The sequence below is a fragment of the Pongo abelii genome, chromosome 7, assembly GCF_028885655.2.
Source record: "Pongo abelii isolate AG06213 chromosome 7, NHGRI_mPonAbe1-v2.0_pri, whole genome shotgun sequence".
Taxonomy (NCBI): domain Eukaryota; kingdom Metazoa; phylum Chordata; class Mammalia; order Primates; family Hominidae; genus Pongo; species Pongo abelii.
Window position 1 is genome coordinate 112,747,844 of NC_071992.2, and position 16,064 is coordinate 112,763,907.

Genomic DNA, 16,064 nt, shown 5'->3' on the forward strand with positions numbered 1-16,064 from the left:
AGTGGCTTAAAAAAATTGATAGGTTTTGAAAATTAGGTGTGGAAGATAGAAAGGAACCTGAGGATTTTTATAATATTTTTGTGATATAATAGACTATAGCCAAAAGAGTTACTTTATAATGAGTATTTTTAGCTTTAGTCCCACATTCTCTTCAGAAAGTAGCTATTATAATCCTTTTCATTACTCTAACAGAGTTTGATGAGTCCTGTCCTAGAATGAAACACCCTTCCCAACTCCCTTATTAAGGGATTGGGACCTAGTGTGATTAACAGCACCCTGATCAATGAGCAAGGTTCTTATAGATTAAGGAAAAGAATTGCTGACAACTTAGGCAGACTTTTATATACCTATTTGTTTTCCTTCCTAATTCCTCTTAAAATGAAAATGCCAAGCTTTTCTTTTGATATTTGTTACATTTGTGAAAGAATATAACAATGCAGTTAATGGGAAGAGCATGACCCCTGGATTCAGATATCCAATAGTTACAAATCTCAGCTTCAGCACCTAGCAGTTATGTGAACTTTCTTCTCTGCACCTCAGTCTCTTCATAATAATTACTTTGCAGAGTTGCTGTGAATATTAGTGTAAACAATGGACATTCAAATGTAGCTATTACTATTATTATCATCATCAATTATTCTGACCTATAGAAATATGCAAGTTCCTTGGAAGTATACATTTCTGGAGAGTGATCAGGGATGCGGTATTATACTTTTATTTTTTCGGTTTTTCTTCATTCATTCAGTGGGTTGTGGGTATGTGTTTGTGTGTGTGTGTGTGTGTGTTTCACATATTATATGCTAGGCACTATTTCAGGCACTTGGAACTTAGATTATTGTAGGGGTACAACTGGAAACTGATAAATGCTGTAAAAAAAATTAAACAAGCTAAGAGGTATAGGAGGTTGGAAGTGAGTTGCAATTATTAATAGGGACATTAGGGTAGGCCTTACTGTGAATATGACACAGGTTTTGTGTTCTTAGAGGTTTTCATGAACTATCTTTTGGAATGGGAGGATGGGAAGAAGGGAGATGAGAGTAAAGAGTAAGAGCTTGCTGATTTGTAGACAGGCATGAATATTCCCTTTGGTATAAGGTGTCAAAACACAAACTAATATGGAAGAGTAAAATTTTCTAGGTGGTCTAGTTTTATTTTATTCCATTTGAGCAAAAATCTTCCTAAAGTATTTTGTACACACCCTGCCTTCCCAAACAATGGCTATTGAACACAGTGGCCCACCTTGTCTGTGACTGCTGGAGGAGGTCATCACCATGACTCACATCTGTTATTGGACTTTCATGAAGCAAGTCCCTCAGGGCCAGAAGAGATGCTGTCATCTGTTTGTCCTATGCAATGACCTGAGCCTGCAGTCATTGTGAGATCTACCCACATGTGGGTATTTAAATGTACATATAAATTAATTGAAATTAAATGACATTAAAAATTCAGATTCTTAGTCACTCTAGTCACATTTCAAGTGGTCAGTAGCCACATGTGGCTAATGGCTACTGTGTTAGCGCAGATATCAAACATTTCTGTCACTGTAGAAAGTTCTCTTAGTGTTAGTTATTTTATATGTTTCTAACTCCAACATTGTTTTTTGTGGTACTGTTGTCAGTTTTCAGACCTTATTTCCTCTTTTTGATTTGTTGTTTCTCATAGCTGATAGGTTTAAATGCCAGAAGTAGAATTTTGTGTAAAGGGTAACCAGGCTCTAAGAGATCAGAAGAGCTTTCTTGTGTTCAAGTTTTTGTACTTGGAATTTTTATTTCTATTCTGAGTGCCCCAAGGCCTCTTTTGCTTGGTTATTGTTCTGCAGCTGTACTGTAGGTGTAAGAGAATCAGACTGCTGAGTTCCTATGGGAGAAGGGCTATCAAACTTTAAAGGTAAAATTGAACATTCATGGAAATGCTTTAGATCCAGTCAGCAGTCTTTTATTTGCAGCAGCACAGCTCCAGGGGTGCTTAATGACCAAATGGCTACATGTATGCGAGGCACTGGGTTAGTCCCTTGACACACAAACAAAAATGAACGTGGACCCAAATTGAGGAAATTACAGTTTAAGGGGTAGAGAGAATTTCATTAAGTCAGTTCCCTGGTATGTCCCAGGTACCCTCAAAGTCCAGAGGAGGGCAGTACCTGATCCAGGCTTCCCTGATGTTACAGGAGACGAGAGGCCAGGGAATGCTCCCTAAAGAAGTGATTCTTGAATGGAATCTCGAGGGATGCATAGGTACTGGTCACATGATGAAGGTGGGAAAAGGTGTCTGTGTAGGGAAAAGTGTCTGTATAGGTAGACAGACTTTGGATGTTGAAATGATGGGTTTTTGGCAGAGGTGGAAATGGGGAAGAGGGGTTTGGGATGGTGCCTGGGGTAGATCTGACTCTTCAGTAGTTTGACTTGTTCACTCTGGCAGCTCTGTGAAGGTAAAAAGGAGCCAGGCTGGAGGCTGGCACACTGGTGGTATGGGAGGGCCAGGGAGTAGAGACCTGTAATAGTTCAAAAGAGAGGTAATGAGGGCCTACTGTGAGAGTGTAAGGGGGTTGAACAGAGTTCATGATTTCAATTGGTATTGATTTCTAAGGAGTAAAATTATCAGTATTGGGGGATTGATTAGATATGGGGGATAAAGGAGACAGAGGAATCAGAGATGACTGTGAGTTTTCGGAAAAACAGATTAATTTAAACTCTTCTTCCAAGTTCACAGTGATAGGTTTTGACCTGTAGCTGCTGCTAGTGATTTGCATTGGCAACTGCGGTGTCTAGATTAGGTTTTGGCACTTTAGGACTCCACTCTCTTGTTTGTTAAAAAAAAAAAAAAACTTGAATGGAAGCATAGACCATAGTGAAGTACCACCCTCGTATGACTTTAATTTCACAGTGGCCTATGAAAATTTATAGAAATTTGGCTTCATTTCTAGTGGCTCCAATCCAGATGCCAAAATTACCCTATTGTTGCGACATCCCTTGAGTGGACCATCGAACCTGTTATTCATTAAGAGCAGCTGAAAACCATCAGCCAAGTTCCCATACTATGCCAACAATAACACCAGTCAAATTTCAAGGTAACTCCAGGTTTCAGAAATGTATGAATCTCAAAATCTGTCTAGCCAAACTCTTATTTGTATTTTTATGCATGCATATTATATGAAAAAAGCTAGTGGTTTCCTTACTTTCCATAATTATGCATTGCTTCTTTTAGACTATAAATTGAGTTCTCAGTGTTGGTGAAGGCATACCTATAGATCTGTAGCCAATCACTTTAAAGTGAAAATAGAAACTCAATCTGGATCATGGTACCAGGGGAGTAGCCAGCCCAAAGGGCCCATTATGATGAGGCCTATATTGAAAGCAAAAATTCTTGCATATCTGTAGTACATTTTAAAAGGATTTTCCAAGTAACAGTTAACATTTGTTAAGTTTTCAGAAAAACTTAGTTCTCTAGTTTTTAATATTAAGGAAATGTGGAAATATATGTTGATAACTTTGTTTTTTGCTGACATACTTCATGACTGCATGGCTAAAGCCACAAAACACTAGGCAAGTACCACTTTCTTTCTTTTAGATATCTTTAGCCACTGCATCTGGCCTTTGTTGCCAAATATTTTTTCCTTTTTACTCTAACTACTCCATCAATTTGGATCTTTAATGGTCTGGCAAATTTTGAATGATTTCTTGGAAGATGTGAAACCCTGTTCCCTTATCAGGAAGATGCGGGCAAGTCTTACGGTATGAGAAAAGAACGGACATCTCTTGTAACAAAGACAACAGGATTATAGAGCCATTACACAACATCTTCAAAGTTTTTATTTGAAAAATAATGATGTGTTTGGTGATGAACAAGTACCATAAATTGGGAAGCATGGGAAGTTTCCACTCTTTAAGGATGTTTTTATACAAAGGAGGAAGGAAAGCTTACTTTTTTTGGTTCTTGAGAGAGATTACATTAACCATTTGTTAAAAGTTTCATTTATGAAGAACATTGGCTTCTAAGAGTATTCTTCACACACTGGCATCCTTTGTATGATGTTGTTGTAGGTTGTTTGGCAACATATCAAAATAGTTATATAAAAAGATTAATATGTGTTTCATTAATCCTAAGGAGAGCTTTCTGAAATGCATTTTTAAAAATAAATGATTAGCATCATTCTTTGAAATTTGTGACTTCTTAGGGTGGGATAGAATTAAAAAAGAAGCTATCTTTTCAAGCAGTTTGTGATTTAATACCAGCTGGTCAAGTGAGTTGAAAAACCTTATGATTTTTATGTTATATTATTTTGAATGCCTTTTCACTCTCTTGGGAAGTTGGCTAACCCCACAATCTTTTTCCTATGGTAAATGGCTCTAAAACTTTGATCTTCTTAAACCAGTTTGCCAGATGTAGCAGAAAGAGCATGTACGTGACCTTTCATGTGCCAATTCAACCCAGCTGATGGGAAACTGTAAGTTAATCTTGCATGACTTTTATTTCTAGGCATTACAGCAGAAGTTCTGGTGGTGACCTCTTTCGATGAACTGCAGAGAAGGGCCTCAGAAGCAAGAGGGAAGATTGTTGTTTATAACCAACCTTACATCAACTACTCGAGGACGGTGCAATACCGAACGCAGGGGGCGGTGGAAGCTGCCAAGGTGGGGGCTTTGGCATCTCTCATTCGATCCGTGGCCTCCTTCTCCATCTACAGGTTTGTCATAATGTTCATTTGAACTCCTTTCAAAAACAAGGGTTTTCCATGAAAGAAAAGTCCTTATGAAATAAAAACAAACCATTCAAATGAAAATACTTATTGTTCATGGAGTTTCCCCCCCAACCCACACACACCCATTCCACATTTGGTCATTTGTTTGTAATATCTTCTTTGGCTTTTCTGGATTCCAAGCATCATTTGTGCATTCCTTTAAAAAGCTTTAAAGCTTTCCACATCCACAGTGATCCCATTACATTCCTTATGTAACTAATATATAATGTATTTTCATTGGAGGAAGAACTGCGTTCATGTCTGCATTTCATCAAAGATTCTTAATGACTTCAGAGGGAGCCAGGCTGTTTTCCATGTTGCTAGAGAAGTGGAGTAAAAAGAGAGTGGGTGACATGATGGGGGCCATCTATGGTATAGTGAAGAGTTAGGGAATTAGAGGACCTTGGATACAGACTTGGCTCTGCTCCCAAACAACTATGTGGTCTTAGGAATGTTTCTTAAACTTCTCTAGGCCTCATAATTTTCTTCTCTTAACCAGGGATAAAGAATAATAATAAATGTACAAAATAATTTTGAGATTAAATGAGGTCAACTTGAAAAAGATACTTAATTATATGTAAATGATTATCTACAAAGGTTCATATAAATATTTGGTAATATTGTTTGAGAGTAACATAAGACTTGTCTTTTTCTTTGTAGTCTTGATTGAGGTAATGCCAAATAACTTTATTGGCCCTCAGTCCTAGGATGAAATTCAGTATTACAGTGGATAAAAAGTCTAAAAACTGAGATGTAGATGTTCAGCCTAGTTTAATAGCTATTATGGCAGTGTCATACGTTAAGGATAAAATATTTGAGAAACATGGAGAAAAGAAGCATAACTTTAGTGTGATAGCCTGGCCTAAGATTTTTTTTAAATGCAAAAATAATAGCAGATAGGGTTTATTTGGGTCTCCAGTTTGGATTTTTAGTATCTATTGGAAAGGGAAGTTTATTTATTCTGCACAATTGCTGTTTGGAACTGGAGACACAGCTGCTTGACCTTAATTAGCACCCTACACCCCTGAAAATAAAAATAACTGGGGAACGTATGTCAGCAGCTAGGAAACCCAGTCAGAGGAGAGTTGTACAAAAGTGCAGGGAAAAGGAAAGAGACATTTTCCTTATATAGGGATAAGATATCTTCCCATGGGAGGAGGATGGGGCATGTTAAAACTACATGTTAGAAAGTTATACGACTAGTTACATTGATGTCATAGTGCTAAAAATAATGTTCTTTGCGGGGTCTTTAGAGGTTTCAAAACTAGTGAAATAATGATTGGACCATATTCTTTTGGATGATTAAGCTTCCCAGGAGGGAAGTCCTAAAATGGCTGCTTACTTCCCATAATACCTCCATCACCTCTTGGAATAACATACTCAGCAAGCTGTGGCCATTCACCATGATTACACTGGTCATGAGACTTAAATTATGGAGCTGGTCTGTTGCTTTGTGAAACTGGGTGATTGCCAGAAACCTTTATTTAAGAACTACTACTCATAAGACTAATAAATTCCCAAATGACTTAATGCACAGTAATTTGCCAGGATTCACTGGCATGTGTTTTTTTTTTTTTTCTGGCATAATGAAGACATCTGGAAACCCAAGCTACAACTTAGGAATACCAGAAAAATTGTCCAGCAAGCGACTTCAGAATCTGTTGCTAGCCTCTAAGACTGATTATAATGTTTTGCTGATTTTATAGCCAATCCATATTTCACTGGACTCTTGTATAACTCTATTCTTTCAACATTTATAAATACATAATAACATTGGACTTTACATAGCACTTTAGAATCTTTCGCATGTTACTTTATTTGCTCTGACAACAATTCAGTGGCTCATGCAGAAGGGTCATTATTAGCCCTATTTTATTGATAGGGAAATGAAAGTTCAGACAATTAGACATATTAACATGTTTAAGTTTTGCATCCTAAGAAATAAAAATGAAAATAAAATGAGATAAACTATGTTTGTCTACTTCTAGCTTATTGTTTTTAGAACTAAATTTCTTTGATGAGTATTCTATATTCCTACCTCTAATTCCTCACCTTTCATTCACTCTTCAGACTATTATAGCCTGGCTTTTGCCAATACTGAAACAGGACTTGTTAAGGTCACAAATAACTGCCTACTTGTCAAATTTAATGGACATTTTTCAGGCCATCATCTTACTTCACTTTTATGAAGCACTTGCCTCTATCAACTGCGTTTTCAGTGTTTCTTCTCTTTGGTTTCCATGACTTCTTTCTCATGTTTTCTCTCTCTTTCTTGCTTGCTGTCACTCTCACTCTTACACCCTTTCACTCTCTTCTCTATTCCTTCCCTGTATCTCTGGCTTCTCACTGTGACTGTTTGACCTAAGTATCCTCATCATGCTCCTATGAATGTGGTTCATGCTTGTGAAGATGTGACTTCAACCACAATCTACATTGTGGCCATTTCCAAACCCCTCTCCCATCCATACCAGTGCCGTGAGCTCTAGGCCTATATATTCACCTGCCTGTGGATTCTTCTTTGGGATGTTCCATAGCTATTTCAGTTTCAATTTTTTTCAAAATTGACCTCATCCTTCATCTTCTAAGTCACATGGTCCTTTATTGCTTTTTTCTCTTTCCGTGTCCATCATTTCTAACAGACACTGAGTCTCTTAGGTTCTGCTCTTTATCAGTCATTTCAACAATTACACACGGAGCAGCTCCATTTCCCAGGCGACTCCACATTCCAGCAGTCAGGAATCACTAACACTTTTCCCACGCACCACGTTTCCTCAAAGTTTTGTGACTTTGCATATGCTTTCTCCTCTGCAACCCTCCATTTCCCTTCTCACTGCCACACACTTATGAGTTTCTTCCTCTGGGGATCCCTCCCTGATATCCACTTGTAGCCCAGGTGAGTTAACTCTTTTTTGGTATTTCCACATACATTGTCCTGTGCATGCTCTGTATCATAATGTCTTGGAAGTATTGATAGTTTTGGTTCGTGCTTTGGTAGAGTAGACTAACTGTTGTAACAAACAGCTTCAAATCTCAGTCACTTCACACAATAGGAGTCTCTTGCATGTTCACATAATTGTTTCAAGGGGGTGGTCAGAATGTGGCCTTCTGCTCCTTTCCATCTGTGGCTCTATCATTTTTGAGATCTGAGTTCTCTGCAGAGTCTTCTGCATTCATCTGACGCATAAGGGGATAGAGAGAGAAAGTTGATAACCTATAGGGAGATTTTCCATGGTTGTACATATCTAGGCCTGGCTATGGCACACCTCACTTCTGCTGACATTCTATTGGGCAGAATGCCGTTACATGGAGGCTAGGAAATTTGGCCTATCTTTATGTCCAGGGTGAAAGGAAAGTGAATTTGGTGAAATACTGCCCAGTCTGCCCCAATTGCCTGTCTCCACACTAGACTGTAAGTTCCAGAAAGACATTGATTACATGTATTTTTTAACCTCTGGGTTCCTATCATCTAGTATAATGTTTGAAACATGGTAATAACTTAGGAAATGTCTACAGAAGGAATGAATTTGTCTGAGGATGTAGAGTAAATCATGGCAGGGCTCTCATAACAAACCAGCTGACCCAGTTCCTGGTGCTCTTTGTCCGAACTATGTAACCTATGTATAGTAAGTTTGAAACAACTTGAACTTTTAGGGTACTTTGCTCTGCATTTGGAGGAAAATATTCAGATGCCCAATATGCCAGATTATACATTTTTTCTGCCACAACACTTATGAACAAAGATGTTTTGAGTTGCTGATTAGGGAAAATAGCTCCCTTCTCTCTGAAAAGCATTTCACCTCTATGGGAGTGATACTGGATTTCATCTAAAAATATAGAAGTCAGCAACACTAGAGAACATTATATTTTATATATATATATTATAATTTGTTGCTGCTTGGATTCAAAATTTGAGAATCCCCTGGAGGGTAGTTTGATTTGACCAGTTTGATTGGACACTTTTTGGTGCAATCATCAATATCATCAGTCATTTTGGGTCTGCAGTGGTCACACGGTTGCATAACAGATGTCCTGAAAAAATGTCCATTGCTTGTTGTCAGCATCGTCTCCAGGTTCATTATTGTTATTCTCTGTGTTGCTGTTATTAGTGTTCTTGGGCTCAATTTTACTTCTAGGAGATCTTCCCTTTGTTAATGCTTTTCTAATGACACTTCTTTCCATCACCATTATCAACTGAGACCCCCCCCCATTAGAGCTTTTTTAGTTTTTCTGATGGTAAAATACCTTTCTTTGCTTTTGTCATGGGAAATATATTTTAAGAATAAATGCAATTAATTAGAGATTTAAGTCCCACAGAGGAAAGCTTCTCTATGGAACAATTTGTCTTACATTATTTCTCAAATTTATCATATTGTTTAGTACATATTTCTTGAGAGCTTCCTAGTTGCTCAGAAATTTCCAAGTACTAGGATTACTGAGGTGAATTCCATATATTTTTTGTCCTCAGTAAATATTTTTATGTAGCCAAAAGAGAAGGGGGTAAGAACATGTAAGTGATTACTGTTATTTGTTTTATATTTAGTGCTAAGTGAATGATTGGGGGAAAAGGATAAAGAAAGCGAATTACTATTTATTAAGCACCAACTTTGTACTATTCTAAAGGGTTAAAGAGTTTGTCTCAATTAATTCTTTATGTAACCCAATAGCAGTAGATACTGTATTGGTATCTCTTTTACTGAAGGAGAGACAGGTTCAGAATGGTTAATGGCTTATCATGCTGTGCATCTAATGAAAGAACTAGGATTCAAACTCAGAGTCTCTGTCTCTAACTTCCATGCTGTTAGATTGTACCAAGCAACCTGGAGAGCTAATGCTATAGGAATCTAGAGGAGATAACAGAAATCTGATTGGGGTTGGTTGCACTGACAATGTAGATTTGGGGTATGTTCAATAAAAAGGCAGAATTGACCAAGAGAAAGGAGGTGGAAAGACTCTCTGTAAATACCAAAGCAAAGTGGGAGTGTATGATATATTTGGGCAAAACACAAGCAGATAAGTTTAGCTGGAGCCAGGCCTCCTAGGGGGTCAGAGAAATGCAATTTTGGGGTGAGAGGAAGAGACCAGGCTTGAAGAATTCAGGGTAGCAGATTAGGCAGTTTTAAGTTTAATGTGGAAGAAATGGAGAACCATGGAATGTGTTAAAGATATGGGGTGAATTTTACAGCAGTGGTTCTTGAAGTGTGGTCCCTGGAATAGCAACATCAACCTATCTAGGAGCTTATTGATGTGCAAATTATTAGGCTCCACCTAATACCCATTGTATCAGAAAAGCTAGGGGTGGGGTCCAGCAATCTGGTTTAACAAGCCCTTCAGGTGATTCTGATACACATTAAAGTTTAAGAACTACTGTTTTAGAAAGACCAATTTGCCCATTGTGCATAGCATGCATTACAGAGGGAAGGACAGGATACTCCTCTAATAATGCAGATATGAAGTAATGAGGGCATCGATGATGGCAATTGGAATGGAAAGAAATCAGCAGGAGGCATAGTATGAAAACGTTAGAACTTGGGGATTGATTGGATTCAGAGGGGGAAGGAGTAGGGGTCCAAGTTGATAGGCAAGGATAAAAATCTATGGGATGAATCTGTGTTTAGTTCACCCCAAAATTTAAAAATCATAAGTTTCAAATAACCATAAGGATTTGTGGTTTTAGAGAAAAACCAGATTTGGTGATATATCTTGTATGTTCTGTTGGGCAAACTTCAGCTGAGCAGATTAGCCACCAAATCCTTCTTGTTGATGGGATGTCCCCCCTCTTATCTGCCAAGTTTTCCCCTCTTTTTTTATATACTTTACTCATTTATGTTGCCTATTCAAGTCCTGTAGATACTTGAGCTGATGATCCCTGCTCTAAGGATCCCAGCTTGGGGACAGGAGAATAAGAAATGTAGGGGTCAAGAGAGGGAGCTGGCTTGGAGGGAAACCGGCCAGTTTTGTTTCTAGACATTTTGAGTCTGAGGCAACTGTAAGATAGTCCCATTAATCTGGTCTTTATATTTTGCAAGAAAAACAGTTCAGCATTTCCATTTCTCTGTTGTCCGCTTTTTAGATCACCCAAGGCAGTTTAAAATTCTAGGCTGGCTTTCTTGTAATACTTTGGGACTTCTGCCTCTTGCTTTCTCAGTATGCGAGCTCAAGAATGCAAAGTAATTTTTATATTAGCCCAAGTAAAATATAATTCAAAAGGTAACTCTACTGAGGCCAAATTGTTTGTTGTATTCTCATTGCCACACATACATTTTTTTTCCTAGTTATTTTCTCCATTGCCCCAGATAGTTGAACTGAGACTGCAACTTTTAATTAGCTAAGGAAGCAAAAGACTTTCTCTTCACTTTACTGTGAAAATTGCATCACCACACTGGGTATGAACTCATTGAGGTGGGAATGAGTTGTTGATAGGGCTTGGCTTTGGAAATACTACTGGCTGATGTTTTATATCACTTGGCCTTTGTGTACTGTATTGACAGAGTATAGTGAAGAGGAGGAGGAAGAGGAGCAATTTAGTTTGAAGATGACTAAGAGCTGATTAAACATTCAGCTGGGGAGAGAGATGAGTGAATCCAGGTGATGTTTATGGAGTGTCAGAGAGGGAGAATGCTATACCATCTGGTGAGAGAGACATGAAAAAGTATATAAATCAATCTCTATAATGATACTTAATTAATACAAAGTTGATAAATGACATAATTGAAGCAATGGTTGGGCTACATCATAGAGTTAAATAGCTTCAAAGAGGGTGCTGATTAAAGCCATTACAATTTATAAAACATTCTTCATCTTAGGAAAGCATCTTGATGAGATTTCACATGAACATTTTGTAATCAGAGGGCCAGCTTAAAACACTGAGAGCAGAGGTGAAATGTCTTAAGAGGTCTATTTTGGATGATTTTTGAAAACCAGTTATTCTCAGGGAATAAAAAAGCTTGCTTTCCCCACTCCCTTTGTTTTTTAATGGGAAAAAAATTAATGTTGCATTCTTAACCTTTAGACAGTCTCAGATTTTTGATGTCCTGTTTGTTTCTTAAGCATGACCTTAAGATAATTAGCTATCAAGCTTGATTTAAATTGTTTTGAAATATCATTGCAATTTGGGGGGCATATGTGCCTGCTGGTGAAAAATAAGGAAAATACCACTGGGACTCAAAAACTGTACAAGTGACTCACCTCGATTAGTAGGCTTATTTTGTTTTTGCTTAACTCACTCTGAAGCTCATAACAGATGCACAGTAATCAAGCAGAATGCCAATTCTCATCATTCATGCAGGTGGAGGGCCACTGTGCTCCCAAGGGGGAAACCAGAGAAGACCCACAATGAACACTGCATTTTTTCTTCTCATCATCCTTTTCTTTTCCCCCTTTCTGATTTTTGGAAGGTACATTCTTTGTTTGAAAAGCCTTTGTTAGAAATTCCAAAATGTTCTTTAATCACTGGATTCTTATTATTGTATCAGGTAGTATGACAGGCATGCTTCCTTATAATGGATAGAGCCAGGCAATGTATTTTGGAGCCCACCTTCTGGAGACTCCATGCCTGTGTCTTTGTTCAGCCACTTGCCAGATGTGCCTCATTGGTGCCTCAGTTTCATCTGTAAAATGGGGGAAATATCTTCTTTGTTTTTCTTCCTGGGGTTTTGAGGGTTTTCTTTTTTTGTTTCATTTTGTTTTTGTTTTTCTGAAGTGGAGTTTTGCTCTAGTTGCCCAGGCTGCAGTGCAAATGGCATGAGTTTGGCTCACTGCAACCTCTGCCTCCCGGGTTCAAGCGATTCTCCTGTCTCAGCCTCCTGAGTGGCTGGGATTACAGGCACCTGCCACCACATCCATCTAATTTTTTTCTATTTTTAGTAGAGATGGGGATTCACCATGTTGGCCAGGCTGGTCTTGAACTCTCAACCTCAGGTGATCTGCCTGCCTCGGCTCCCAAAGTGCTGAGATTACAGGTGTGAGCCACTGAGCCTGGCCTTTTGTGGGGTTTAAAAGCAGTAATGTTATTGATGCCTGACACATAGTAAGTTTTAAGTACATGTAAAGTTGCTACTATTATACAGTCTTGTTAACTATTGACTGGATATAGTTTTTGAATGAAAAGGAGGAAGGGAGGGAAGCAGGTAGTCAGGGAGGGATTGAGGGAAGGAAGAAAGAGAAGGAAGGAAAGAAAGAAAAGAAGAAAGGAAGGAAGAAGAAAGAAGAGCTTAATTTAGTTAATGTCACTGTTGTAATTGGCGGATAATAATTGAAGCTTTCTGGTTAGGAGATAAACCCTATGCCATTTAGATCTCTGTCTGTTCAGTTTGTCCAAACTCTGCTGGGGTTATGTATTTACTAGTCTGTCTCCCTTTCTGGATTGGCAATTCTGCAGACAGACTGTGTGTCTTACTCATCTGGGTATCCCCAGGGCTGTGCTGTGTACCTGGCACACAGTAGTGCTGGAATAAATAAAGAGCTGGAAGCAGCACAACCCTTTCTCTAACATGTAAATTCAAGGTGTCACCATTTCACATTCATAGACATTGAATAATAATGTAGATGAGGTGACTAACCTTTTGAATTGCTACTTATCAAAAATGGAATCTCTGGAATCTGAGAGGAGACTATATAGTTATGTAAATTTTGGCAAAGTATTGCGAACTCCATATTACTCTGGTGCTTTGTGGGGCTGCTATAATTAATGGTCTGTTTGCATTTCTAGTACAGACTGTCATTTTTCATCTGCTTATAACCTTGATATAAACATTTATTCTTGGCTGCTATTTTGCATTCATAATTGTAAAATATATATAAATGTTAACCTTCTGTTTTCCAGTTTTTTTATTTATCAAAAGCACAGCTCAAGAATCACATCATTGTGGCATGTTTTTCTGAATCTCTAGTGGCAAAAAGAAATGAATGCATTTTGAATTCAGGCTTCAGGATTAAGGCAATGTTGTTTGCTTATTCAGCACCCTTTGAAAAATGTGTAATGTAGCTTATGAACCAAAAGAATCCTGAGAAACTTTTTCCAGCCGGTCTTTTTCTATTACTTATGCCTTTTTTTAATCCCTCTGTGTTCCTCCCCACCTCTGTCATCAGTTCAAGATGACTCTTAAAGTCCTCTTGCATCCATCCAAATGACCCATTGGCCTCTTTAGGTGCCTGGAGAAAGTACCAGCCAAAGGTATTTGTTGGAGTCTATCAAAGGTAACAATACATAGAGTGGGATTCAAAATCAGACGGGCTGGGTTCTAATGTTGGCTCTGCCATTTAGATGCTGTGTGACCTTATGTACATTAAACAACCAGTGTGAGCCTGTTTTCTCATCTGTAACATGTGGAGAACAATGTTTACCTCATAGAGTTGTTGAGAGAATTAAATGAAATCAAGCCCTTGACACAGACTGAAACATGGGAAGTGATCGATGAAATATAACTGACGTCTTATCTTGGCCATGGTCATTATTATCATTGTCATCATTGGATAGTGATGGGACTAAGCTAGGTAGGTTGACATGAGCTGACTTATCTTAAAAGGCACCAGCTCTAGATAGACCTCTCCTCAGTGTTCAAAGACTCCAGAGACTTGGGTTCTGTTTATCTCCCGACTTCGGGAGCCCACTCTCCTTAGTCTCCCTCAGTCATTGACTAAAAACTATGCACTGTCTTTTCCATTCTCTCTATCCTCATGTTAAATGCTTGATGTTGTTCTTGCAAGCAGTACCAAAGTTGTGGTGGCCCAAATCAGTATCAGTGGCCAGCTTACCCAAAATGCAGCAAATGTTCTATTTCAAACAATGCCCAAGATATTTTCCACCTCAGAGCCTTTGCACTCACTGTCCCCTTTGTCTGGAATGCTGTTTCCCTGCTTTGTGTATGGTTGACTCCGTTTCAATCTTTACATTTCAACTGAAAGGTTCTTTTTGTGAAAAGCCTTTCCTGACTATACTAAGTAGAGTAGCACTCTCCCTCAAACTCTGTCACACATAATCTCCTCTGTATGCACAGAATCCTAATTATATTTGGTAATTTCTGTCTATCTACCTACCTACCTATCTAGTTTTTCAGCGTGTGCTTCTGCATAAAAATATAAATTGCATGAGGACTGGAACTGTGTCTTTCGTGTACCTCATTGTATTCTCAGTACCTAGGAGATTGCTGGCACAGGGCAGGTACTTAAGAGATATTGATTGAATAGATAACTATTTTAAAAATCATCTAAGACAGTAGAACCAATTAAACAGATACATATTGTATCATAGCTATTTTTCTGAAGCCACATTCTAAAGCATCACAGATTTTTTTTCTCAATTTTTTGTTTTGTTTTGTTTTGTTTTGTTTTGAGACAGGGTCTTGCTCTGTTGCTCAGGCTAGAGTTCAGTGGCATGATCATGGCTCACTCCATCCTTCACCCCCTGGGGCCACAGGCACAAGGCACAATGCCTGGCTATTTTTCAAAAACATTTTAGTAGAGATTTTTGTGGAAAAATATAAATCTATAGTAAGGCTGAAAGAATAGTAAATGACTCATATACTCTTCTGAGATCAGACAAGATCTCAGTGTGGTATGGCCATAGATGTGACTCATATACTCTTTATAAGAAATTGCCTAACTTTTTATTTTTATTTTTATTTTTTGAGATGGAGTTTCACTCTTGTTGCCTAGGCAGGAGTAAATGGCGCTATCTCGGCTCACCGCAACCTCCGCCTCCTGGATTCAAGCGATTCTCCTGCTTTAGCCTCCTGAGTAGCTGGGATTACAGTCATGCACTGCCACACCTGGCTAATTTTGTATTTTTAGTAGAGACAGGGTTTCTCCATGTTGGTCAGGCTGGTCTCGAACTCCCGATCTCAAGTGATCCACCCACCTCAGCTTCCCAAAATGCTGGGATTGCAGGCATGAGCCACGGCGCCCAGCCTCCTAACTTTTTTTAAGGAAGTTGTACCATTTTATATTTTTGGAAGTCGTGTGTGACACTTCAGGCTGCTCCACATTCTCGCCAAAATTTAATTTTAGCCTTTCTGGCAGATATGTATTGGTATATCACTGAAGTTTTGATTTACATCTCCCTGATTTCTGAATCTCTCTTTGTGAGAAGTCTACTCCAGGCTTTTGCCCATCTATAATTTTTTTAAAAATTATTGAGTGGTAGGAGTTCTTTACATAATTTAGATACAGATCCGTAGTCAGATATATGTTTTGCAAATATTTTCTCCCAGCTGATGTCTTGCCCATCTTTTGTGTCGAGTCTTTTCTTAATAGTGCCTTTTGATGAGTAGAAGTTTTAAATTTTGAAGTCTAATTTATCTACTTTTAGTTGCTTTCTTTTATATTCATC

General features: G+C 38.3%; 1 protein-coding gene across 5 annotated transcripts in view; it reads left to right on the plus strand.

Annotated features, from left to right (window-relative positions):
- The window catches only part of CPQ (carboxypeptidase Q), a 585,190-nt gene that overhangs the window by 184,128 nt on the left and 384,998 nt on the right, over window positions 1-16,064 (plus strand). For all 5 annotated transcript variants that reach the window (XR_008527671.2, XM_054560984.2, XM_054560983.2 and 2 more), the window contains 1 exon segment: window positions 4,477-4,684. Coding sequence is in view for 4 of the 5 variants with exons in the window: in XM_054560984.2 (XP_054416959.2) it covers window positions 4,477-4,684 (208 nt within the window). In the remaining variant the exon portion in view is untranslated.